This window comes from Saccopteryx leptura, chromosome 4 (genome assembly GCF_036850995.1).
Source record: "Saccopteryx leptura isolate mSacLep1 chromosome 4, mSacLep1_pri_phased_curated, whole genome shotgun sequence".
Taxonomy (NCBI): domain Eukaryota; kingdom Metazoa; phylum Chordata; class Mammalia; order Chiroptera; family Emballonuridae; genus Saccopteryx; species Saccopteryx leptura.
In genome coordinates this window covers 191,110,702-191,137,966 of record NC_089506.1, presented here as the reverse complement: position 1 = coordinate 191,137,966, position 27,265 = coordinate 191,110,702, and the positions used below count along the sequence as shown (strand labels likewise).

At 45.2% G+C, this 27,265-nt stretch overlaps 1 protein-coding gene and 1 non-coding gene across 2 annotated transcripts in view; one reads left to right on the top strand and one right to left on the bottom strand.

The window, feature by feature from the left end:
- The window catches only part of STYXL1 (serine/threonine/tyrosine interacting like 1), a 73,090-nt gene extending 45,875 nt beyond the window's left edge, over positions 1-27,215 (bottom strand). The window contains exons 1-2 of the mRNA XM_066382357.1: positions 27,092-27,215; positions 11,967-12,070 (exon numbers count right to left, since the gene is read on the bottom strand). Coding sequence (XP_066238454.1) covers positions 11,967-12,069 — 103 coding nt within the window. The 5' untranslated portion in view covers position 12,070; positions 27,092-27,215. The remainder of the gene's footprint in view (positions 1-11,966; positions 12,071-27,091) is intronic.
- Positions 450-640, top strand: LOC136404524 (U2 spliceosomal RNA). Its single transcript, XR_010751290.1, has one exon. It is a non-coding gene; the product is annotated as a U2 spliceosomal RNA (small nuclear RNA).
- Positions 27,216-27,265: the final 50 nt, after the last annotated feature.

Genomic DNA, 27,265 nt, shown 5'->3' with positions numbered 1-27,265 from the left:
GGCTATTCGGCGGAGCTCTCGGCCGGGATCAAGCCAGCCCGGGAGATCCTCTTGTCTTTACACCGATGACGCCACCGCTTCCTTTCGGACTAGGACCCTTTGTTGGGTTCGCAGACGCCCAAATCCCCTAGGCTCCGTCTTTTGCACCAACAAAGAGCTCGGCCACAACCTACATTCCATTCATGCGCGCGCAGAAGGCGTCGGAGGAGGGAAGAGCTTCACATACGGAATAGGCGGGGCATGTAAATTAGCAATGGCCACCGTGCCAAACAGATATAAAATTAACTTAAAGACAGAGAATTGAAAAAAAACCTTCACAGGATCTAATATATTCTAAATATGTGTCAAGACACTTGGGTAGTGAGACTTAAGTTGATGCTTGATATGGCTCACCGTGAGTTTAATATGTGTGGCAAGAGGACGGCACAGGTAAGAGAGATATAATTGTTATCGCTTCTCGGCCTTTTGGCTAAGATCAAGTGTAGTATCTGTTCTTATCAGTTTAATATCTGATACGTTCTCTATCCGAGGACAATATATTAAAGGGATTTTTGGAAATAGGAGATGGAATAGGGGCTTGCTCCGTCCACTCCACGCATCGACCCGGTATTGCAGTACCTCCGGGAACGGTGCACCCCCCCTAGGGGGCCCAAATAAAGTTCAAAGAAAGAAAAAGAGTATATGATTGTCTTAGTTACCTGATATGTGCAGGTGCTACCCTTACACAATAACGTATTAGTTTTTCGTGAGGTTATGTGTGTTCGGAGAGACAGTCAGACAGACTCCCGCATGCGCCCGACCGGGATCCACCAGGGGGTGACGCTTTGCCCAACTAGGGCGTCACTCTGTTGCGACCTGAGCCACTCTAGCGCCTGGGGCAGAGGCCAAGGAGCCATCCCCTGGGCCCCGGCCATCTTTGCTCCAATGGAACCTCTGCTGCGGGAGGGGAAGAGAGAGACAGAGAGGAAGGAGAGGGGCGCTTCTCCTGTGTGCCCTGGCTGGGAATCGAACCCAGGACCCCTTGTACGCCAGGCCCACGCTCTACCACTGAGCCAACGGGCCAGGGCCTTTTTTTTTTTTAAAAGACGATTCGTTTTAAGAGAAATTAGGAGGACAACAAAACATCAACCCTCATATGGCCTTTAATCAGGCAAGCCTATGATTCCAGGACTATGCTTTATCCACTGTGCCACCACAGGTCAGCTCGTCATTGGTTGTTTTTTGTACATGCCTACCAGGCTTATTTAGTTAAGACTCCGCTCTTTTATTTCTTTCTCTTTTTTGTCCCTGTTTTTCACCCATTTTGTTCCTACTCTGTGGTTGGTCTTTTATGATTATTTCCAGGAGCTCTTTGTATATTAGAAAGATAAGTTACTTTTTCCTGTGGTTTTAGTTGCAACTACTTATTCTTAATTTAATTTCGTGGAACATGATGTGACCGGCCTATGCAGGTGCTGGGAATGGAGGCTGGCCAGACATTCCTGCCCTCAAGGTGTGTCCAACCCAGGGTAGGGACTAGGACACCTGTCCAAATGGCAAAATACCAGGCAGGACAAGGAAGAGATGAACAAAGGTTGGGAAAACCAAATTAGTGAGCAGAAGATAGTTTGATGTATACAAATCTGAAGAGATCATGGGATGGGAAGGCCTGAAGTGTCATGTCAGGTGCAGACTTAGCAGTCTATGTTGTCTCTCATTCATTCATTTTTTCAACAAATATTTAAATGCCACATATATGCTGAGCACTGTCCTAGGTGCTAAGGGTAGAGCAACCAACAAAATCTCTATCATCAAGGTAAGAAGCAAAAAAGCCAAATTTGAAGTATGTATGTCTGTGAATATACTGCTATATGTACCTGTATGTATATGTCCATGTCTATGTGTCTCTATCTATGCCATGTGATGATTATGGGTATCCATAATGGCTTGGCAGCTGGGAGAAAACTAAAGCCAGGTAAAGTGGGATATGAAGCAGGAGAGCCCAGGATGAGAAGGGGGGAGATCATTCTCAACACTATAAAATGGATATTATCTGTACTTTACACATGGGAAGTGACTTTCTCTAGACTACACTTATTAAGAGATGCTTATTTATGTCTGGCACTTCCACAAAGAAGTGTAGCTTCATAGGACCCTAATAAGAGAGGCGTTATCATCAACCTCATTCTACAGTTTAAAAAACCTAAGGTCCAACATGGTTAACAGGCTGCTAAAATCCTGACTTTGCTTCACATTAGCTGTGTGACCTCAGACAAATTGCTTAGCCTCTCTGAGCTTCAGCCTCTAACAGTGCTGTCCATTAGAAATATGTGAGTCATATATGTAATTTTTAATTTTCTAGTGGCCACATTAAAAAATAAAGATAAATCAGTGTCCTGGCTAGATAGCTTAGTTGGTTAGAGCATCGTCCCAAAGCACAGAGGTTGCTAGTTTGATCCCCAGTCAGGGCACATACAGTCTCTCTCTCCCTTCCTCTCTAAATTCATTAAAATCAATAAAATAAATATATTAAAAAATTTTAATAAAAAGAAATTGGGATTTTTAAAAATATATAAAAACTCTAAAAAAGCAGCAATCCTGCTTAGGTGGGAGGGGCCTGGCTCTGGTGGGAGGGGCCTGCTTAGGTGTGACCGCCTCCTCTCGTGGAGCTTCCTCTTCACAAGGAGACCATCCCCAAAAAAGTCTCCTTCCCCAAAAGATAATAAAAAGGAAAAGCCTAACATGCAGAGTGAATCTAAAGGAAAGTGAAGATGGCCAGTACTATCACCAATACCACTTCCAAAGAAAAAGTTAAGAGAAGTCAAAGAAAAACTGCTCTCCCGTGGGAATGAAATGGAGAAGCCTCTCAAGAGGAGAAGAGGCACAGAAGAATCTAGCAGGTCTTGCTGCTAGTAAGGAGGAATCCATTGGTATTTTATCCTCTGAACAAAACCTGAATATGGCAGAGGGTGAGGGTTCAGATGGTAAACATCAGGCTGACACTATAATTAGTGAAGTAGAAATAGACACCAATCAGAACACAAGAGAAAATCCCCCTGGTGAAGCCTCCACAGTGGAAGAACCAATATCATCACTGCTTCTTCCCCCACCAATAGAAAATGTGAAGCAGCATCCAAAACTGCCCTGGCATCACCTCCTATTACCATGAAAATAAATGAGTCTCAGGAATAAATAGATGACAATAAGTGAGTCCACAATCATGATGGAATTGACCTAAGTGACGTCACATGTCAAAGTGTAGTGAGGATTCTGGATTGAATGGGGCTCAGTCCATTATACAAGAAACTAGTAAAAAAAAAAAATGCAAAGTGGGTCTTAGCAGTCAGTGTCTGAGGGAGACTTTGTATCTCCTGTGCTTGTTCTTTTAGAAATGAAATCAAGATTACAGCAAACACTTCCACTGCCCTTTAATTAATGAATGTATACTTTGAAAAAGCAGCTGAAGGGCAGGAATAATTAAACTTTGAGCAAGAGTTCAGTTCTTAATTTGTAAAATTTATTGCATTTATTTTAATTTTTGTTGTTGGGTTTTTTTTTGTATTCTTCCGAAGTTGGAAACGGGGAGGCAGTCAGACAGACTCCCGCATGCGCCCGACGGGGATCCACCCGGCATACCCGGGCGACGCTCCGCCCATCTTGGGGTGTTGCTCTGCCGCAATCAGAGCCATTCCAGCGCCTGAGGCAGAGGCCACGGAGCCCTACTCAGCACCCGGGTGAACCCCGCACCAATGGAGCCTCGGCTGCGGGAGGGGAAGAGAGAGACAGAGAGGAAGGAGAGGGGGAGGGGTGGAGAAGCAGATGAGTGCCTCTCCTGTGTGCCCTGGCCGGGAATCGAACCCAGGACTCCTGCACTCCAGGCGGACGTTCTACCACTGAGCCAACCGGCCAGGGCTAATTTATTGCATTTTATACTCATTTATTGTAGTAGACAAACTTTTATTTTTAATATTACTTTAGTGTCCAATGTTGATTCTTTTAAAGTTTGGGGTTTTTTTTACAGAGATGGGGGAAACAAAAGGTATCAACTCACACTTGCTTCACTTTAGTTGTTCATTGGTTGCTTGTTGTATGTGCCTTGACCAGGCAAGCCCAGGGTTTCAAACCAGCGACTTCAGCATTCCAGGTCTATCCCAGTGGTTGGCAAACTCATTAGTCAACAGAGCCAAATATCAACAGTACAACGATTGAAATTTCTTTTGAGAGCCAAATTTTTTAAACTTAAACTGTATAGGTAGGTATATTCCTTACTGAGGCAGCACCTGCACATGGTATTTTTTGGAAGAGCCACACTCAAGGGGCCAAAGAGCCACATGTGGCTCGCGAGCCGCAGTTTGCCAACCACTGCCACTTGCCACCACAGGCCACACAATTCAGTGTTGACTTCTAAGTGGTATTCTTTTCCTAATACTTTATGTATGCCTATTGATTGTTGTATAAATTTTAGCAAATCCAAGGGAGTCAGTATACTAAACTAGCAGATACCTAATCTGTTAGTTTATGTGTTTAACTGAAATGAGTAGGCCAAGATAGTCTAATGCATTCTGTATCTTTGTCCAGCCTATAACTTGTCAGTTTTTTCTCCACAGTTCCTTCCTGTTTCACTTTAGTTTACTCCTAGTTCCTTGCTTAGCTGTAAAAAAATTGTCATCACAGGGTACCAGAAGAAGAGATAGCAGGGATTGAAAACCTATTTTTTAAAAATGACTGAAAACTTCCCTAGCCTGGTAAAGGAAATAAACATACAAGTCCAGTAAGTGCAGAGAATTTCAAACAAAATGAAAACAAAGAGGCCTACAAGATACATAATAATTAAAATACCAAAGACTGAAGATAAAGAATCTTTTTTTTTTAGTTGTTCATTGATTGCTTTCTCATATGTGCCTTGACCGTGGGGCTACAGCAGACCGAGTAACCCCTTGCTTGAGCCAGTGACCTTGGGCTCAAGCTGGTGATCTTTGCTCAAACCAGTTGAGCCCACGCTCAAGCTGGTGACCTCAGGGTCTCGAACCTGGGTCTTCTGCATCCCAGTCCGACGCTCTATCCACTGTGCCACCGCCTGGTCAGGCAGATAAAGAATCTTAAAAACAACATGGGACAAGCATTTAGTTACCTACAAGGGTGCTCCCATAAGACTCTCAGTTGATTTCTCAGCAGAAACTTTGTAGGACACAGGGATTTGCACAGATATTCTAAATTGTGAAAAACAAGGACCTACAGCCCAGGCCAGGTAGCTCAGTTGGTTGGAGCATCATCCCAGTACACCATGTTTATGGGTTTGACCCCTGGTCGAGGTACATGCAGGAGTCAACCAGTGGGTGTATGAGTGTCTGGAATGATGGGTCAATCTTTCTTTCTCTCACTCTCTCTCACTTTCTCTCACTCTTTCTCTCTAAAATCAATAAATTAAAAAAAAATTTTAAAGCAAGGACCTATAACCAAGATCACTCTACCCAGCAATGCTATCATTTAGAATTGAAGAAATAAAGAGCCTCCCAGACAAGAAAAAGCTTAAGTAGTTAATCATCACCAAACTAGAAATATAAGAAATTATTAAGTTAAAGGGACTACTTTAAGAAGAAGAAAATAATAAAAAATATGAATAAGAAAATATTGCCCTCCCCCAATTCTCACTGACACTGGTAAACACATCATAAAAGCAGTGGCTCAAACAACACTAAAGCTAGTACAAAAGATTAAAGGCCAAAGAAGGAATATTGTGTGTAATTACAATAATAAATTCTGTAAAAAAAAAAAAAAAAAAAAAAAAAAAAGAAAGAAAGAAAGAAAGGAAGGAAGGAAGGAAGAAAAAAGGAAAGAAAATACAACCACACCCACACAAGAAAAGTAAAAAATGACTAAAAACAAAAAACAAAAACGTGAAGCGGGAGGGTCAATAAAAATGGCAGTGATTTTAGAGTGTGTTCAAACTTAAGTGGCCATCAACTTAAAATAGACTGCTATAGACATAGCTTGGCATAGATGAAGCATATGGTAACCACAAACCAAAAATCTACAAGGACTTACAAGAAAACAAAGAGAAAGGAATCTAGACACAACACTCTAGAAAGTCATCAACATACAAGAGAAGAGAGAAAAGGAACAAGAATGTAACAGAGAACTACAAAAACAATCAGAAAACCATAAAATGGCAATAACTATATATATAACTATCAAAACTTACTTTAAGTGTAAATAGATTAAATGCTCCAATCAAAAGAGGAAAGGATAAGCCTGATCTGTGGTCGCTGATTAAAACCCTGGGCTTGCCTGATCAAGGCACATACAGGAAGCAACTGCTAGGAGCTGATGCTTTCTACTTCTCCCTCCTCTTTCCCACTCTCTCTCTCTCCTCTCTCTAAAAAATAATAAATAAAAAGAAATAGATAAGAAGTAGTATATCTATATAATGGAATATTACTTAGAAATAAAAAAGAATAAAATATTAATTTGTGACTACATAAATGTGCCTAAGGATCTTAAGCTACATGAAATAAGTGAGACAGAGAAAGACCAATACTTATAAATGAAGTCTAAAAAACAAAATAGCGCCTGACCAGGCGGTGGCGCAGTGGATAGAGCGTCGGACCGGGATGCGGAAGGACCCAGGTTCGAGACGCCAAGGTCGCCAGCTTGAGCCGGGCTCATCTGGTTTGAGCAAAAAGCTCACCAGCTTGGTTGGACCCAAGGTTTCTGGCTAGAGCAAGGAGTCACTCAGTCTGCTGTAGCCCCACAGTCAAGGCACATATGAGAAAGCAATCAATGAACAACTAAAGTGTCGCAATGAAAAACTGATAATTGATGCTTCTCATCTCTCTCTGTTCCTGTCTGTCTGTCCCTAACTATCCCTCTCTCTGACTCTCTCTGTCCCTGTAAAAAAAAGAAAAAAAGAAAAAGAAATAAGTGAGACAGAGAAAGACCAATACTTATAAATGAAGTCTGAAAAACAAAATAGCCTGACTGGGCAGTGGCGCAGTGGATAGTACATCAGACTGGGATGCAGAAGAGACCCAGGTTCGAGACCCCAAGGTCGCCAGCTTGAGTGCGGGCTCATCTGGTTTGAGCAAAAGCTCACCAGCTTGAGCCTAAGGTCGCTGGCTTGAGCAAGGGGTTACTCAGTCTGCTGAAGGCCCGCGGACACGTATGAGAAGGCAATCAATGCACAATTAAGGTGTTGCAATGCACAACGAAAAACTAATGATTGATGCTTCTCATCTCTCCGTTCCTGTCTGTCTGTCTCTGACTCTCTCTGTCTTTGTAAAAAAAATAAAAAATAAAAAATTTTTAAACAAAATGAAAACAAGCTCATAAATACAGAAAACAAACTGATGGTTGTCAGAGGAAATGGGGCTGGACAGCTGGGTGAAAATATAAAGGATTAAGAAGTACAAATTGGCCCTGGCCGGTTGGCTCAGTGGTAGAGCGTTGGCCTGGCGTGCAGAAGTCCCGGGTTTGATTCCCGGCCAGGGCACATAGGAGAAGCGCCCATCTGCTTCTCCACCCCTCCCCCTCTTCTTCCTCTCTGTCTCTCTCTTCCCCTCCCGCAGCGAGGCTCCATTGGAGCAAAGATGGCCTGGGCGCTGGGATGGCTCCTTGGCCTCTGCCCCAGGTGCTAGAGTGGCTCTGGTCGCAACAGAGCGACGCCCCGGAGGGGCAGAGCATTGCCCCCTGGTGGGCAGAGCGTCGCCCCCTGGTGGGCGTGCCGGGTGGATCCCGGTCGGGCGCATGCGGGAGTCTGTCTGACTGTCTCTCCCCGTTTCCAGCTTCAGAAAAATACAAAAAAAAAAAAAAAAAAAAAATGGAAATAAGAAGTACAAATTGGCAGTTACAAAATAGTCACAAGGATGCAATGTAATACTATTGTAATAACTATATATGATATCAAGTGGGTACATGACTTAATGGAGGGGGGAAACTCGTAAGTTTTACAAATGCCAAGCCACTATAATATACATCTGAATCTAAATAATATTGAATGCCAACTGTAATTGAAAAGTTAAAAAAATTAAAAAAATTTTAAATATATGAAATACTTGTACACCGAAAACTACAAAATGTTGCTGAAAGAAATGAAAGAACAAACAAATAAATGGAAAAACGCTCCATGTTTATGGAATACAAGACTTGATATTGTTAAGACATCAATGCTATGCAAAGCAATCTACAGACTCAATGCTATCCCTATCAAAATTCCAGTGATACCTTTTGAGCGATAAAAAAAAAACAACCCATCCTGAATTCATATGGAACCTCCAGGAACCATGAATAGGAGAGACATTTCAACAAACGATTCTGAATAAACATGCAAAAGAATGAAATTGGACCTTTTTCAACACCACATACATAAATGAACTTAAAATTGATCGAAGACCTAAAAAATATAAAACTTAGAAGAAAACATAAGGCAAAAGCTTCACAACATTGGATTGGCAATGATTTCTTAGATATAACACCAAAAACACAAACAACAAAAGAAAAAATAGACAAAATGAACTTCATGAAAATTAAATCTGCAAATACCAGAATATATAGAGAATTCCTAAAATTCAACAATGAACAACAGCAACAACAAAAACATGATTCAAAACTGGGAAAGAGTTTGCATAGACATTTCTCCAAAGCATATAAACAAATGCACAATGAGTACATGACAAGATGCTTGAGATCATGAATCATTAGGGAAATGCAAATCAAAACTACGATGAGATACCACTTCCCAACCATCAGAAGGGTTATTATTTAAAAAATCAGAAAGTAACAACTGAGATAAGGATTTGGAGAAACTGGAACCTTTGTACACTATCAGTGGGGACGTAAAATGTTGTAGTCATTATAGAAAATAATATGGCAATGCCTCAAAAAAATTAAAAATAGCAGGGGTGGGGGTGCGGGAGTTATATTCAGTGGGACACTTGAACCCATGTAAACACAGTAAAGTAAAAATTAATAAAAAATTTTTAATGAAAAAAAAATAGAATTACCATATGATCCAGCAGTTTCATTTTGAGGTATATATCCAAAAGAAATAAAGTCAGGATCTCAAAGAGATATTATTTACAATAGCTAAAATGTGGAAGCAATCCAAATGTCCACTGATGAATACATGAATAAGCAAAATATGACATACAATGGAATATTGTTCAGCCTTAAAAAGGAAAGAAATTTCTACAATATGCAACATGGATGAGCCTTGAGGACATCGTGATACTAAGTGAAATAATCCAGTCACAAAAAACAAATAGTGTATGATTCCACTTATATAAGGTACCTAGAATAGTCACAAGCATAGAGACAGAAAGCAGAATAGAGGCTGCCGGGGGGTTAGGGTGAGGGGAATGCAGAGTTGTTAATAGGTATAGAGTTTGGGCTGACTGGCAGTGGTGCAGTGGATAGAGCGTTGACCTGGGAGAAGGTCCTTTGTTCAAAACCCCGAGGTCCCTGGCTTGAGTGTGGGATCATTGACATGGTCCCACAGTCACTAGCTTGAAGCCAAAGGTCACCACTGGCTTGAAGCCCAAGGTCACTGGCTTAAAGCCCTGATGTGGCTGGCTTGAGCAAGGGGTTTCTGGCTCTTCTGGAGTTCTCCGGTGAAGGCATGTATGAGAAGCTATCAATGAACAACAAAGGTGCTGCAACTATGAGTTGATGTTTCTTATCCTCCCTCCCCCTCACATACACACACACACAAAATAGGTATAGAGTTTCAGTTTTACGGTTTACAGATGAAAAGAATTACGGGGATGGATGGTAGTGCACAAAGTTGCACAATATTATGTACTGAATAACAGTGAACTGTACATTTAAAAATGGTTATGATGGTAAATTTTATGTTATGTGTATTTTATCACAACTTTTTTAATTGGAGGAAAGAACATCATGATACAAAGTCACACCAGTCAGATTGCAAAAATATTAAAAGCTGACAAAACCAGGTATTAGAAGGTATGTTTCTTACACTAATAATGGGAGTATACTTTTTTTATGAGAGAGACAGACAGACAGAGACAGATAGGAAGGGAGAGAGATGAGAAGCATCGACTTGTTGCAGCACTTTAATTGTTCATTCATTGTTTTCTCATATGTGCTTTGACTGGGGGCTCCAGCTGAACCAATGACCCCTTGCTCAAGCCAGCAACCTTGGGCTCAGGCCAGCGGCCTTGGGCTCAAGCCAGTGGCCTTGGGCTCAAGCCAGCAGCCTTGGGCTCAAGCCAGTGACCTTGGGCTTCAAGCCAGCAACATTTGGGCTCAAGCCAGTGACCATGGGGTCATTTCTATAATCCCATGCTCAAGCCAGTGACCCCACACTCAAGCTGGTAAACCCAAACTCAAGCCAGATGAGCCCACACTCAAGCCAGTGATCTTGGGGTTTGGAACCTGGGTCCTCAGTCTCCCAAGATGATGCTCTATCCACTGCCACCTCCTGGTCAGGGGGGAGTGTAAATTGATACAATCTATTTGGAGGGCAATTTGATAATAATGTAGTGAAACTGAATTTGCAACTGGGCAATTCCACTTCTAGGTAGATATCCCAAAGAAACTGTTGCACGTTAATAAGGAGGAATGCACAAACTTGTTCACTGCAGCACTATCCATTAGAGCAGGGGTTGGGAACCTATGGCTCACGAGCCAGATGTGGCTCTTTTGATGGGTGCAACTGGCTCACAGACAAATCTTTAATAAAAAAAAAATGTTAAAAATATAAAACATTCTCATGTATTACAATCCATTCATTTCCTACCGCTCATGTTCATGGTTGCGGGTGGCTGGAGCCAATCACAGCTGTCCTCTGGGACACCACCACATTTTTATTGGATAATGCGTAACGTACACGGGTCGTTATATGGCTCTCACAGAATTACATTTTAAAATATGTGGCGTTTATGGCTCTCTCAGCCAAAAAGGTTCACAACCCCTGCATTAGAGCCACGCAATGCAAGCAACACACTGCAATCAATTAGGAATACTAGATTTATATCCCAATTAACAGTCACGTAAATCAGGTCTTCACATTTAGACATGGGGGAAAATATCAAAATATAATTTTAAACAACATAAAAAGCAAGTTATATAATGATTGTATATTATAGTACTATTTGTGTAAATGTTTACCACACATTATTTTGGGATGCCTGCATATGCAATAAAAATGTGAAAATATAGAAACAGTTATCTTTGAGGAGAGAAAAAAATGGGCTCAGGATGGGGTACAAAAGAAGGGCACATATAAAAGTGTAACATTCAATTTATGTTAAATCTGAGTGGTGAGTACATGAGCGATTAATGGTATTACTATGTATTTGTTAGTTGTTTGATATACCTCACTAAAACAAGTAAACTCAGAACACAAGTCTTCCAGGAACTGCTAGATTTAATCTGGCATGATTTCTAAGTCATGTGAGTGAGTAGCATATGCCTAATAAATCTAACACATCTTTTTCCCTGGCCGGATACCTCAGTTGGTTAGAGCATTACCCCAAAGCACAGAGGTAACCAGTTCCATTCCCGGTCAGGGCACATACAGGAACAGATCCATGCCCTGTCTCTGTCTCTTTCTCTCCCTTCCTCTCTCTCTAAAATCAATAAAATAAACAAAAAAACTTAGCATATTTTTATTTTTGAGAGAGAGGAAGGGAGAGGAGAAGAGCGAGAGAGAGAAACCAGCAACTCATTTTCCACTATAGTTGTGCATCCATTGATTGCTTCTCATAGGCATCCTGACCAAGGTTCAAACTGGCGACCTTGGGACTGAGCCCATGACCTTGGGATCAGGGACCCCTTGAGATTGGAGACCTTTGGATGAAGCTGGCGACCTCGGCACTCCGGGATGACGCTCTGTCCACTGTGCCATTGGCCAGGGCTCTTAACAGATTTCTAAAATCATTTATTCTTCCATCCCCAAAAGTCTGTTAATTCACTGAAATAATGTTTGAAGGATCCTATCCACAAAATATTTTTTTTAAAGTACTTACCCAATAAACAGAGATAGTTGGGTTCAGTCAATCTGGATAGTTTTGTGACCTGATTCAAAATGTTGTAAAGTTCTGTTGGTTCACATAAAACCAAAGCAGCCATCCTATTGGGAAGAAGCAATAATGCAGAGCTTAGTACCTCTTTCTATTTTAAATGAATGGTCAAAAAGACATTGAATTAAACTCATCCCTCCCTCCCTCCTCCTCTCCTTCCCTCCCCTCCCCTCCCCTCCCCTCCCCTCCTCTCCTTCCCTCCGCTCCCCTCCCCTCCCCTCCCCTCCCCTCCCCTCTCCTCCCCTCCTCTCCTCTCCTCTCCTCTGCTCCACCACAGCCCAGGCGAATTAAATTCTTAACACGTCTTCAAGCAAAGATGAATGTAATCATGGATGTGATCAGGAAAGCTTCAAAAATTTGTAGTGAAATGTGTGTAGAGGAGAATAAAATATTGAACACAACATATGAACCATGTAAATAACAAGTAGTCTCTAAAATAGTCACCAATTGTTCTTTTAGCATATAATTACTCAGCACCTACTACATGCCAGGCACCGAAAATAACTGTGGTAAACTAGATGACAGTCCAGTGTGGAATGCAGACATTGGACAAAAAAAAAATACAAGTAGGAAAAGCACTATAAAAGAGTCAGTGTCCCAAGTTGGAGGTAGAACTAATGAGAGGGCCTAACCTAGTTGAGGGGATCAGAGAAGGGCTGTTTGAGATGTGACTGCTAAGCTAAGACAGGAGGCTAGGCAAGACTTAGCAAGGTGGAGGAGTGAGAAAGGGTGACAAAGAAGGCAAGAACATTCAGCAGTACCTGAGAGAGTTCAAGGAGCCGGGTGTGGCAACAAGGAGAGAGTGATGTGTGAAGAACCTGGGGAGGATTATGGTAAGGACCATGAAGGTCAATGTTGGGTGGAGAACTGCTGATGGCATTGACAGCACTGCCTAGGCAGCCTGGGCTCTAGCTCCTGACTACGGGAGTAGAGACACTGGTTTCCAAGAGTTGAGACACTGGTTTCCAAGCACAGCTGTCTCTGGTGCTCCAAGGACACTAAAGGGGAAGTCATGGGCTGTGCAGCAGCTCCCTGCAGGAAAGCCTCCCTTTAGCAGGAATGGGGGCTGCAAGGAGCTGCCCAGCACGAGCAGGGGACAGGTGGAGAGGTTGAATCCAGAGGTAGGCAATCTTGACCAAAACAGGGTCCACTTCAGAGTAGCCAGTGTGATGCTCCAGGGAAAGGCCAAACCTTCGATATGAGCCCTGGATCCTTCCCACCTCCTCAGTCTCCCCTCCAACAATTTCAGCTTCTACATGGATCATTCCTATCAGCACACAAATACCCTCTGTTCCTGTCATCACCTGTACCCTCACCTGTACCCTCATCACCTTCTTCAATTGCCTCTTTCTCTTCTTTGGAATTTGAACTCTGGGGTTAGTTACTGTCCTATGGTTTGGGGGGGGGGGTTAAGGGTCTCCTTTGTTTGTTTTTCTTTTTAAAAAATCTTTTTTGCTTTGCCCGACCAGTGCTGGCACAGTGGATAGAACATCGACCTGGGATGCTGAGGTCCCAGGTTCAAAACTCTGAGGTCACCGGCTTGAGCGTGGGATCATAAACATGATCCCATGATCACTGGCTTGAGCAAGGGGTCACTGGCTTGGCTTGGGCCTCCCCCCTGGCCAAGGCACACATGAGAAGCAATCAACAAATAACTAAAATGATGCAACTATGAGTTAATGTATCTCATCTCTCTCCCTTCCCCACCCCTTGCTAAAAAAAAAAAAAAAAAAATCCTTTTGCTTTGTGTTAAGATGCTCTGATCTGACATTTGACATGAACACAAAGTGCTAGATGCTCTTGTTGACTTCCATCAAATGGGATGGGGAAAATAGAACAGTTCTTGGTAAAGTCCTTATAATAATGGTTACTTTTTTTATTTCAAGGCACTCTTTCTTCCAATGTATGCTTTTTTCATTTTTTCACACTTTCCTTATCACTTGCTGTAAATGGTTTATTTGCATTCATGCAGATTATGTTGCAAGTCTGTTTCATCTGGTAAACTGAAAATTATTGCTTAATTTAAAAAAAATGCAGCTGAGAGCCACCACTCTAAAATCCAGAGTCTAGGTGATTCACCTCACCCCTGTAAACCATTGAGTCCCAAACTGTACCCCTGCTTGACCTCTCCACTGAGCTCCAGACTGCACCTGGATGCCTAATTGTCATCTCAAATAGCATAGTCAGTATAGGACTTTTTCTTTTTTTTTCTTTTTTTCTTTTTTGTATTTTTCCGAAGCCGGCAGTCAGACAGACTCCCGCATGCACCCAACTGGGATCCACCCAGCACGCCCACCAGGGGTGATGCTCTGCCCATCTGGGGCGTTGCTCTGTTGTGACCAGAGCCACTCTAGCACCTGAGGCAGAGACCACGGAGCCATCCCCAGCACCCGGGCCATCTTTGCTCCAATGGAGCCTTGGCTGAGGGAGGGGAAGAGAGAGACAGAGAGGAAGGAGAGGGGGAGGGGTGGAGAAGCAGATGGGCGCTTTTCCTGTGTGCCCTGGCCGGGAATCAAACCCAGGACTTCCGCATGCCAGGCCGATGCTCTACCACTGAGTCAACCGGCCAGGGCCCCAGTATAGGACTTTTAATTTACATATGCCCACACCTCCACTACATGTTTATCTTTAGGCTTTTCAGTCTCAATCAACAGCACCATTATCCACTAGTTACACAAGTTCACATCCCTAATCCCTGTTTCCCTCTGCCCCCCTCATCCAATGTATTAGCTCTACTACCTAAATATATTCCAAATCCATTTACTTCTCTCCATCTCCAGGGCTAACATTCCAGACCAAGATATCATGATTCTCCTGATGATGCAATACTTTCCAACTGGACTTCTTGCTTTCTCCCTACATTCTAATCTTCTCACGGCAATCAGGGTGACCTTTTCAAAATATAAGTGTCTTTGTCTTCACCTCACTTGCCATTACCTGACATTATCACTCATTTGTTTGCTATCACCAGTCTCCTCCCACTGGACTGTATGGCTCCTTAGGACAGGGATCTTGATCTTCTTGTCCACTGCTGTAGCCTCACAGTGCCCAGGATTTCTGGTACAGAATAGTACCCAAGAAACATGGGTTGAATGAATATATTAGTCATCGTTCCCGTCTTCATCAATGGGGCCATCATGACCTGATGCCATACATATCGATGCCACATGTCGGCTCCTCCTAAGGACCTGCCCACTCCCTGTCCCCAGGCCATTTTGGAGGTGCTGAGTGTAGGGGAGAGAGGATGGGCTTTGGGTCTAGTCCCACAACTTTGTTAAGCCAATCCAAATGCTGGTTACTAACCCATGTGATCTAGCACTCACATCCCATCCTCAAGCACCCATCTACTTTTCCCCATTACAACCTCCATCTCTTCATTTATTAGCCAAGGGATTGTCTCTGGGCATCCAGGAAAAAACCCCGTCCCAGGGATCAACTTCTTCAGACTTCTCTCCTTTCCAAAGGCAGCACTCTCCCTGGTTAGGCAAGAACTGCCCATCGTGTGCTAGTAAAGTGCAGGAGGGATGAGAGCAGTCTCTGAACCTCACAGCATGGCTCTGAGAGAGAACACAGCCCATGAGCTGAGATCAGGGGTGCCACTAACCTGGGTGGGTAGAGGACGGGGCACTAACATCCCTTTCCGCACTAATCTGAACTCTGTAGGGTTTAAGATGTTCTGGCTCCACCCTCTGAGCCCTACGAATATTTTGATATGGCACTTTTACATAAAATCATTAAACTATATATATATTGTATTTTTCTGAAGCCGGAAACGGGGATAGACAGTCAGACAGACTCCCGCATGTGCCCGACCGGGATCCACCCGGCACGCCCACCAGGGGAGATGCTCTGCCCACCAGGGGGCGATGCTCTGCCCCGACCAGAGCCACTCTAGCGCCTGGGGCAGAGGCCAAGGAGCCATCCCCAGCGCCCAGGCCATCTTTGCTCCAATGGAGCCTTGGCTGCGGGAGGGGAAGAGAGAGACAGAGAGGAAGGAGGGGGAGTGGAGAAGCAAATGGGCGCTTCTCCTGTGTGCCCTGGCTGGGAATCGAACCCGGGTCCCCCACACGCCAGGCCGATGCTCTACCGCTGAGCCAACCGGCCAGGGCCTCATTAAACTATTTTTGAGTTTTTGCCAAAACTATATTTTTATTCTTCCATCCTTCCCTTCCTTCCTTCCCTCCCTCCCTCCCTCCCTCCCTTCCTTTTTTTGTGAGAGACAGACAGAAAGAGAGATGAGAAGCATCAACTCGTAGTTGCCGCACTTTAGTTGTTTATTGACTGCTCCTCATATGTGCCTTGATGGGGGGGGGGCTCCAGTTGAGCCAGTGACCCCTTACTCAAACCAGCAACCTTGCACTCAAGCCAGCAACCATAGGATCATGTCTATGATCCTACACTCAAGCTAGCGACCTCAGGGTTTCGAACCTGGTCCCAGGTCGGCACTCTGTCCACTGCACCACCGCCTGGTCAGACTGAAACTATTTTCCTTAACAAATTTCATCAAGCTAATTTAATCTCTTAATTGATTTTCTCTATTTCATAGTTAACTAATTCCAATTTTGTTCACTTTCCATTTAGTTTAGCCATTATTTTTCCTGTTCTGGCTGGGTAGCCCAGTTGGTTAGAGCATCATCCCAATATGCCAAGGTTGCAGTTCGATCCCTGGTCAGGGCACATAAGAGAATCAAGCAACGAATATATAAATAAGTAATAGCAAGTCAATATTTCTCTCTCACCTCCCCCTTTTTCTCTCTCTAAAATCAATGAATTAAAAATATTTTATAGAGATTATTTTTCCTGCCCTGGCCAGTTGGTCAGTGGTAGAGCATCAGCCCAGCATTCGATTCCTGATCAGTGCACACAGGAGAAGCAAACATCTAGTTCTCCAACCCTCCCCCCTTCCCTTCGCTTTCTCTCTTTCCCTACCGCAGCCATGGCTCAATTGGTTCCAGCGCGTTGGCCCTGAGCGCGTTGAGGATGGCTCCTTGGAGCCTCTACCTCAGGTGCTAAAAATATAGCTCAATTGCAAGCATGGCTGCAGATGGGCAGAGCATTGGCCCCAGATGGCGGTTGTCAGGTGGATTCTGGTAGGGGCACATGTGGGAGTCTATCTCCCCTCCTCTTACTTGGAAAAGAAGAAAAAAAATAGATTTTTCTCAAGATCAAATCTTTTTCCACATGAATTTTACAATGAAGACTTGATTCCTCAATCAGATTTTACCGAGTATGGCTGCTGTCTCTCTTTCATTTGTACTGATTATTTCTACTAAGTCTTGTTTTCAACAGTGGAGTCAGAATGGCAAGTTTAAGACATTCCCCCTTGGACTTCTCCAGCCGAGCACAGCTCTCCTCAAGAGACCTTCAGGGTGTTTGGCGCGCTGGTTCCTGCAGGGCTGTTGGAGCATGCAGGGGGTAAGGGAGGTCTGAGGGAGCACCTCGTGGGGATCTGGTTTGATGGGGTGAGAAGGAGACTGAACTTCCTATTAATTGGCCCATCTGGGAAATCCACACAGCTTTCTGGGTGGCAAGCAGAGCCACCTACTCTGTCAGAAGAGCAGTGTGCCAGCACAGGTCTTGTCCCTACACACTAGACACCCACCAGTAGGAAGATTCTTCCCCTCCCTGTGATGACCTGAACTTTAAACCAGGGGGCTTGCGTATGGCTCTCTCTCTCTCTCCTGGTCACCCCAGAACAGTCCAGCAGTTGGGCTGGAGAGCTCAGCTCCCATGAGAGTACATGTCTATATTTGAGGAAAGCAGCCGATTGGGAAGGGGTTGCCATAGCCTAAAACTAATGGGTAAACTGGCTGGATTCAGCCTTTCTCCGGCCTCCTGGTACCTGACCAATGCCTGGAGTCTCACATTCTGAGGGATGACATTGCTGTCAGGGGCTGGGTCTGACCCGAGGCTTCTCACAGGTATTCCAGGACACTGAGAGCTTGGTCTAATACTAATCCTCAGTCAGACTGGGTGGACACAATTGTTGGGTATTTGCTTCTGGTTGAAAAGAGGCATCACCTAATGGTCTTGGAAAAGCCAGACCATGAACTTCACTTTGGGCTCTCGACTCAGGCTGAACAAGGACCAGAGGACTGCACAAATATGAGTCAGAGTCCACAACCAGTTTCCTGCTTCACTGTGGGAAGCTGAGGATATGCCAGGATGACCAAGGCTTAAATACAGTGACAGGTGTCGATGCCCTCACCTGAAAACTGAGCCAGTAACACAAACTGGAAAGGCTGTAGGAATGCTACATTGGAATGACTGATAGAAACTGCCTGGCACAGGGCCTGCTATAGTGCAGAAGCTTAAGAAACAAAAGTTCTTTTCCTCCTATCCTCTCTCTCTCTTTTCAGCTTTATCTAGGAGCCTGTGATGGCTGCAAGTCTAACGGACAGAAAGCACCATTCAGAGAATCTCAGGCCAAAGACCACAGCAGGATCTTGCCAAGTTTATGAGTGATGGGGAGAAGGGAGTGTTGCCTGAGGGTCTGGTACAGTCTTTCCTTAATCCCAGCCTGATATTTTCTTGTGACCTAAACCTTTAAAGCTAGAGGTCATTGTCCCAGGCTGGTGCGCCAGAGCTTCAGAAGTTGAAGTGGTTCTGGAATCTCTCAGTTCAGAAGGGCACCAGGTCCTATTGGTAGTGATTGCCAATATCTGTATTTTAGAAGCAGCAGGTATGGACCTGAGGTCTAGACCCAGCTGCTCACACCCCTGTCCCTTATTTTCTATCTCGCCTTCACTTCTATGTTCCCAAACCAAGGCCCACTGCAACTGAGAGGTACCTAGTACTCCTGTGCAGTTGACAGGCCCACCCATGCAGCAAGTCAGCTGTCAGAGATGAGGGCTGGTGAACTGCAACAGTTTCCAAAGAGCTGTGGCCTCCACTTCTGGCCTCTCCTCCTCCCACTCTGCCTCCAGCACTTACTTCTCCTCTGTGCCTTGACTGGGCTTAGCCCCCCCTTCTGCTCCTCCGACATGGGCCCTTGGCCCTGACCAGGCCCTGGACTCAGCTTTGCTCTCACTGCCCTGACCTCTGAGAAGCCTGGCAGACTGAAGGTTCTGTTCCCGACTTCGATATGCCACCACCAGCGACTCTCCGCTCCCGGGAGCTCTTCGCCAGCAGCTTCCTGAGCCTCTGCTGCGGCCCTGGCGGGAGGTATCTTGGAGAGTGAAAGTCTTTAAGTAGGTATGGGCCACAACTAAAAGTTAAAGCTAGTTAGCTAAATATGGTGCTGTTTTAAAATCTATGTCCCGATTTTCCAATACCCTAGAGCAGTGGTCCCCAACCTTTTTTGGGCCATGGACCGGTTTAATGTCAGAAAATGTTTTCACGGACCAGCCTTTAGGGTGGGACGGATAAATACACAAAATAAAATTATGTGACTGGCATAAAAACTATGGTATTTTAAAATATAATTGTCGAACTTATGAGACAAGTGTCAAGAGTGAGTCTTAGACGGATGTAACAGAGGGAATCTGGTCATTTTTAAAAAATAAAACATTGTTCAGACTTAAATATAAATAAAACGGAAATAATGTAAGTTATTTATTCTCTGTGGACCGGTACCAAATGGCCCACAGACCGGTACTGGTCTGCAGCCCGGGAGTTGGGGACCACTGTCCTAGAGCACACGGAGAAAAATAAAAAAAACCTCTTGTGCAAGGTGAAATGATTACCACCTTTCTAACTCTTTGTTTTAGCTGAAAGGAAAGGTTTAAAATATTTCATCTGGGCCCTGGCCAGTTGGCTCAGTGGTAGAGCATCGGCTCAGTGTGTGGAAGTCCCAGGTTCAATTTCCAGTCAAGGCACACAGGGGAAGTATTCATCTGCTTCTCCACCCTTCCCCCTCTCCTTTCTCTCTATCTCTCTCTTTCCCTACTGCAGCCAAGGCTCCATTGGAGCAAAGTTGGCCTGGGCGCTGAGGATGGCTCCATGGCCTCGGCTTCAGACACTAGAATGGCTCCAGTTGCAATGGAGCAACACCCCAGATGAGCAGAGCATTGCCCCCTAGTGAGCATGCCAGGTGGATCCCAGTTGGGCATATGTGGGAGTCTGTCTCTCTGCCTCCCCACTTCTCACTTCAGAAAAATAAATAAATATTTCATCTGAGTTATGATTTTAGGGTTATAGAGAAGGCAAGTTATTATATGTGTACCTAAAGCAAAAGTCTGATAGCTCATGACAGTGGTCTAAGCCTAAGGTACAAAATGGTCAGTTAATGTGTGGTATCAATGTATTTGTATATCATGTATAAAAATATACAAAGAAGAACAGGCAAAATGAATCTATGGTGATAGAATCTATGGTAACAGAAAGTAGCTGTCTTGAGGGACTGATAAAAAGCAGCATCAGGGAAATTTCTAGAATGAAAATATTCTATAGCTTGTTTGGAGTGGAGTTACAAGGGTGTAGATTGTCAAAAACTAACCAAACAAACAATTAAGATTGGTATACAGTATTGTATGTAAACCACGTGACAATAAAAAATGAAAATAAATCCCGTGTAAAACCGTATGTTATGTATTCAAAGATGTAAATACACCAATGTGTATATGGATGTGAGTCGGTGTGTGTAGCCCCGCCTGTATGTCCATGACCTTGGTGTGGGATCTGGGCATAGGAAACCATGAAGACATGGGCACACAGAAAGTACACGCTTTGGCTTGGTCCCCACAGCCACCAGCTAATCCTTTTCTCATGACTCCTCATTCAGCCGGTGTTTCCCCAAGGCCTACAACTCTTCTCCAGCCCTCTTCACCCTCCTTGGGTCGCCATAGAATAACTTCTCTGTAATTTTTTAGTTCCTACCTGGGAAGGTTAAGGTCAATGAGGTCAATGAGTGTGAAAGGCCCTTCCCTGTCAACTGCCCCCTGGCTGCCCTTCCAGCTTTCTCTCAGAGTCCGAGGGATAAGCATCCTCTGAGCTCATCCTCTCCTACCTAATCCTTCCTTGTCCCCCTATCCTGTTAACCCCTCCTTTCAGCATTTCAAAGCTCTCCTCCTCCATTAGCATTCTTCTTTCTCTTTTGGAACATTCACAAGTCTCAGCTTTCTTGAAACACGATTCATGAAACTAGGAAGAAAACCCCAAGAATAGCTTGGTTTGTGCCCTCTAAAACTTGTGCTGGGCCCTGGCCGGTTGGCTCAGTGGTAGAGTGTCGGCCTGGCGTGCAGAAGTCCCGGGTTCGATTCCCGGCCAGGGCACACAGGAGAAGCGCCCATCTACTTCTCCACCCCTCCCCCTCTCCTTCCTCTCTGTCTCTCTCTTCCCCTCCCGCAGCCAGCCGAGGCTCCATTGGAGCAAAGATGGCCCGGGCGCTGGGGATGGCTCTTTGGCCTCTGCCCCAGGCGCTAGAGTGGCTCTGGTCGTGACAGAGCGACGCCCCCTGGTGGGCAGAGTGTCACCCCTAGTGGGCGTGCCGGGTGGATCCCAGTCAGGTGCATGCAGGAGTCTGTCTGACTGTCTCTCCCCGTTTCCAGCTTCAGAAAAATACCAAACAAAACAAAACAAAACAAAACAAACCTTGTGCTGACACAGAGGCTAGTGCTGGGCCTCCCACATGGAAAAGTCTGAGGCTATTAACAAAGCAAGGAGAGGTAGTTGCACATGAGATGGTCTGCACCCCCAGATTTTGAGCAAAAGAAGCATTAGTGTTTCCTACAGACCAGATGTAGGCCAGGCAAAAGAGAGGGCCAACTAGAAGCTATATATTTTTTTTAATTCAATGATGGGAGGGGAGGCAGAGACTTACTCCTGCATGTGCCCTGACCAGGATCCACCCAACAAGCCCACTAGGGGGTGACGCTCTGCCCATCTGGGGCATTGATCCATTGTTCAGCAACTGAGCTCTTCTTAGTGCCTGAGGTAGAGGCAATGGAGCCATCTTTAGCGGCCCAGGTCAGCTCGCTCCAATAGAGCCAAGGCTGCAGGAGGGGAGGGGAAAAGAGATAGGGGGGGAAGGGTGGAGAAGCAGATGGTAATTTTTCCTGTGTGCCCTGATCGAGAATCGAATCTAGTACATCCACATGCCAGGCCAATGCTCTACCACTAAGCCAACTGACCAGGGCCTAGAAGCCATCTAAAATGGACTTTGCCCAGGAGGAACCACCAAAAGGGACAAGGGACCAATTGCAGGTAGTGGGGGATTCCAGAAACCAGAGGCTGAGGGAGCTTCTGAAAGCAGCAAGATAAGTGTAACCCTAGGTCAAGGGAACTTCAGGTAAGAGAGGTCCACAAAAGCTATAAACCCTCATCTGGCTCAGAGAATACTAATGCCAATGACAAATGGACCTTTCCTGCCCCCATCTCTACTCTTACAACACTTTCTACCAATACCTATGGGTCTGAAGCCTCAGCCTGCATGGTGTGGGGGTGGGGGGAAGATGAGGAAACAAGATGGAGAAATACAGAAGTCAACTACCCTCCACTCCAAAGGTGGGCCTAACTAAAGTTAGAGGAGAACCTCTTTAACTTTGAATTAAGTTTATAAGAGTTTTGACAATGTGAACTGGACATTTAGGCTACTGCAATATCTGTCCTTGTTACCCAAGGGCAAGCAAAGATGTGAAGAGTGAGGCTGAAGACAGAAAGCTGTTTTATGACTGCACTAATCTTCCTGAATATAGTCCCCTGCATGTTCAATGTAAGTTACATGTGCAGAGCACAGCAGTACCTGGCATAGTCAATGCTTGACACAGCAGCTGTTTAGACAGTTATGAACAATGTTGAGATTTAAAGGAAAGCAAATAGGAGCTGAATGTAAGGACAGCTTTGTTGTCAAGTTGTTTGGGATGGCCCTGGGAAAGGACCCGGGCAGTAGTGAGTTGTTGTGGAGATGCTGACAGGGCTGACTTGGCAGGGATGGGGAGGGAATCAAGCCCCAGGTGTGGGGGTGTCTGAGAATCTGTGAGTCTAGGTCTTCTCTCATTGCCTCATTTCCCTTCCATAGTCATGATTTCAGGTCTGGCCTCTCTCCTGAATTTCAATCCCACATTTCTTCTTGGAAGTAACTCCCCATTTGCCCACTGATATTTCTATATGGACAACTCACCATCTCTTCCACTTCAGCCCATCTAAAATGGGGCTTTTTTCTCTAGCCAGCTCTCCTTCCACACAACTCCCAAATTCCCTGTTTCTGTACATATATACTACTCTCAGAGTGATTTTCCACATCCCTTTCATTCTTTTTAAATTTTTCTATTGATTTGAGAGAGGAAGAGAAGCATCAACTTATTCCTCTTAGTTATTCCATTTAGCTGTGTACTCACTGGTTGCATCTCCCATGTGCCCTGACCGGGGATCAAACCCACAACCAGTGTGCTGGGATGAGGCTTTATCCATTGAGCCACCCAGCCAGGACCTCCTTCATTTCTTAAATCCAAATGGTCATAAACTCTTCATTCTTCCCTTGAGACTGTTTCCCCTTTGGCCCCATTTCTATGAACACCATCATCAGTTAAATCTTTATTATTTCATAAGATAACCTCCTACCCAATCTCCCCCCCCCCCCCATTTATCCCTTGGAATCCTTAGCATGCTCAGGCCAATCTAATCTTCAGTTTTTATTTATTTTTTCTTCTTTTTCCAAGTGATAAGAGGGGAGATAGACTCCCACATGTGCCCTGACAGGAATCCACCCGGCAACCCCCATCTGGGGCTGACGCTCTGCCCATCTGGGACCATGCTTGCAACCCAGCTATTTTTGGCACCTGAGGTGGAGGCTCCACAGAGCCATCCTCAGCGCCCAGGGCTGATGTGCTGGAACCAATCGAGTCATTGCTGTGGGAGGGGGAGAGAGAGAGAGAGAGAGAGAGAGAGAGAGAGAGAGAGACACGGGAAGTAGGGGGGAGAAGCAGATGGTCACTTCTCCTGTGTGCCCTGACCAGGAAACAAACCTGGGACATCCACACGCTGGGCCGACGCTGTACCACTGAGCCAACCGGCTAGGGCCCCTTCTTTACAGTTTTGATGGTAACATAAACACTTGCTTCCCAAAGAATAAAATATATACTTCTCAGCTAATGTTCATAGGTTCTGCACAATCTGGTTTTCCAACCTGCTTTTCCAGCTTTATCTAAAACCATTCAAATCATTCAACTCTCCTGTAATTCAAAGTGTCACTCTCAGCCAGTCAGTGCTAGACAATAAAGACACAGAGATGAAAGACATACCTGACCTCAAGGCGCTCAAAGTTCTAGTGGTAAGATAGGGGTAAATAATTAACTAAAGAAAATGGTCAGTGGCAAGATAAAGGACACTGCTCATCCTCCTATCCCCATTCCATCGGAAATGATCTATCCACTGTCCTCTGAATATAGGCCAAGGCTTTCTTACCACCAGGCTTTTTGTTAGGCTCTTTTCTTCCTTTACATGCTTTCCATTGTTAAAGGCCCAGCTCCTAGCTTACCTCCTTTGAGAATTCCAGAGACCAGGCAAGGATCTCTCCCTCTGGAGTTGAATGGGCTCACTGCTTAGCTCCTACTCATCCTATTTGTCTCTCAGCTTAGACATTTCATCCTCCGGAGGTCCTCTCTCACATGGCCCCCACCCACACCACAAATCTGGGTCCCTCATACACCTCCTCCATGTTCCCACAGTACCTCATAATTTTCCTAGTGTTGCCCACATCACGCTGCTTGCAATTTACCTCCCTTTCCCACTAGACACTGTCTTTTTGTGTGTGTGTGTGTGGTTGTGTGTGAGAGACAGAGAGAGAAACAGATAGGGCCAGACAGGTACCGCAATTCTTTTTTTCTTTTTTTTTCAAGATTTTTATTTATTCATTTTAGAGAGAAGAGACTGAGAGAGAGAAGGGGAGAGGAGCAGGAAGCATCAACTCCCATATGTGCCTTGACCAGGCAAACCCAGGGTTTCGAACCGGCAACCTCAGCGTTCCAGGTCGACACTTTATCCACTGTGCCACCACAGGTCAGGCATAGGTGCTGCAATTCTCTGTTGCAGCACCATAATTCATTGATTGCTTTCTGATATCGTGCCTTGAACGGAGGGCTACAGCAGAGGGAGTGACCCCTTGCTCAAGCCAGCAACCTTTGGGCTCAAGCTGGTGACCATGGGGGATGACCCCACACTCAAGCCGGCAACCTTGGGTTTCAAACCTGGGTCCTCTGTGTCCCTGTCCAACGCTCTATCCACTGTGCCACCACCTGGTCAGGCAGAAAACGCATGGATCTTGTTCACAGTTTAATACCCAGCTCCAAGATTGGGCAGGCACATTTCAGTAACTCAATAAACAAGTAAAAGAGAGGGAGGAAATAGTAAGCCAGTCACTATGCGCTCCCTTGTCTTTAGCGTTCATGCTGTTTTCACCCTTGCTTTCCTAACTACCACCATTTCCAGGCAGGATTAGTCATAGATTCCTCCACTCCCCACTGGTATTGTGCATTCCTCTCTCATGGCAACATCCTGCAGCACATCTACCTACGCAACTGCAAGGTTAATAAGGGAACTCAAGAGTTAGAAATTTAACTCTAGTAATAGTAGCTTTTAGTTATAATCAATAGACTTAATGATTAATGCAACTAAAATACTGTTTCAGGTGCTGGATACATGTATATACAAGTAATACACCTTTGTGGTGCAGGAGATCCACAAACAAAACGGTATCTAAGCCCCCGATGCTCCAAGGACAGAATACTGGCTGACAAGGACACAGATAAAGAAGTACTGGTCAGCAGGATGAAGGAATGCTAAAAGAACCTCTGCACTGATTTAAAAAAAAAATTTTTTTTAGAGAGAGACAGACAGGAAGGGAGAATGATGAGAAGCATCTCGTAGTTGGGACACTTCAGTTGTTTATTGATTGCCCTTGACCCAGGGGGAGGGGGTTCCGGGCGAGCCTGTGACCCCTTGCTCAATTGAGTGTCCTTGGGCTTCAAGCCAGTGACCCTTTGGGCTCAAGCCAGTGGCCATGGGATTATGTTGCTGATCCCACGCTCATGCTGGACACCCTGTACTCAAGATGGCGAGCCTGTGCTCAAGCTGGATGAGCCCCACTCAAGCTGGAGACCTGGGGGTTTCAAACCTGGGGCCTCAGTGTCCCACATCGACACTCTTATATACACTGCACCACCATCAGTCAGGCTGGACTGCAACATTTATCTAATTCTCCCTAAATTCCACACTCCTTACCTAGCCCTTCCTTCCCCTTATTAAAAGGTTGGTTGAGATGAGGTGTTAAGATGGCTCTTTGGTACAGAATACTCATCATTTTAGATCGCTGGCCATTTGAATAAAGTGCCCATAAGATTCAATCCTTGTCTCTACTTACTTGGCTGAGAGGTGACCGGCAGCACAAACACAGATATTTTTCTGGTTTCAACCTGACTCTGAACATTTTGAGGGCAATGATTCTCTGTACGCTCAGAAAATAACGGGATGTGTTGGGGGGGAGGGGGTGGTGAAGCTTAAATTTAATTTATAAATTTAAAGGATCAATTCCTTTAGAGCAGGAACCACACTGTTACTTCCTAAGTAAACTGAATAAAGCCCCTTAACCGCAGCACAGTTCCTTCATTCCCTAAAGCAGAAACAATGTGGCCAAGTTCACAGAATTACTGGGCAGACCTGAGGGGCAGAGACTGGGTAGAGACCACATAAGTTACCTAGATACCTATTTCTCCCTCTGTAACAGGGCCGTTGTCCTGTACAGTTCGTTGAACAGTGCCTAGTGCTAAGTCACAGCTCAGGGTCAGGTATTCTCAGTTGTGGTGCCTCAGTGGGGGACGGGAGGGCGGTACGTGTGTGTGAGCCCGGGTGTGTGTGTGTCGGTACGTGTGTGTGAGCCCGGGTGTGTGTGTGTGTGTGTCTGTGTGTGTGCGCGCGCGCGCGCGCACAGATTAGAGGAGCCTTCCCATCCCATCCCAACCCACACCCTGGACTCTCAACCTCTCCTCTACTCCTCCCTTTCCTTTCCAGGGCTTTCCAGAGCTCAGAGACCCCTCCTACTGGTGACTGAGATCGGGGGCTCGAATCACACCCAGTCCGCCGGACTCCTGAGCGATCTTGGCGGGTCTCCCAGTCAGACCTTCTGTCTGGAGCCCCACCTGGAAAATAGCTCCTCTAAGGCTCTTCCAGCTTAAACCCGGTCCTCTTCTACCTCTTGGGCCGGGATTGTACCTCCCGCTCCGAGAGCGTCTCCCTGAGCGGCTGCACAGAACTCGACGCGTGCTAGGACCCAACCTCAAACTGCGTTCCCAACTGAACCAGGAGCGTCCCTC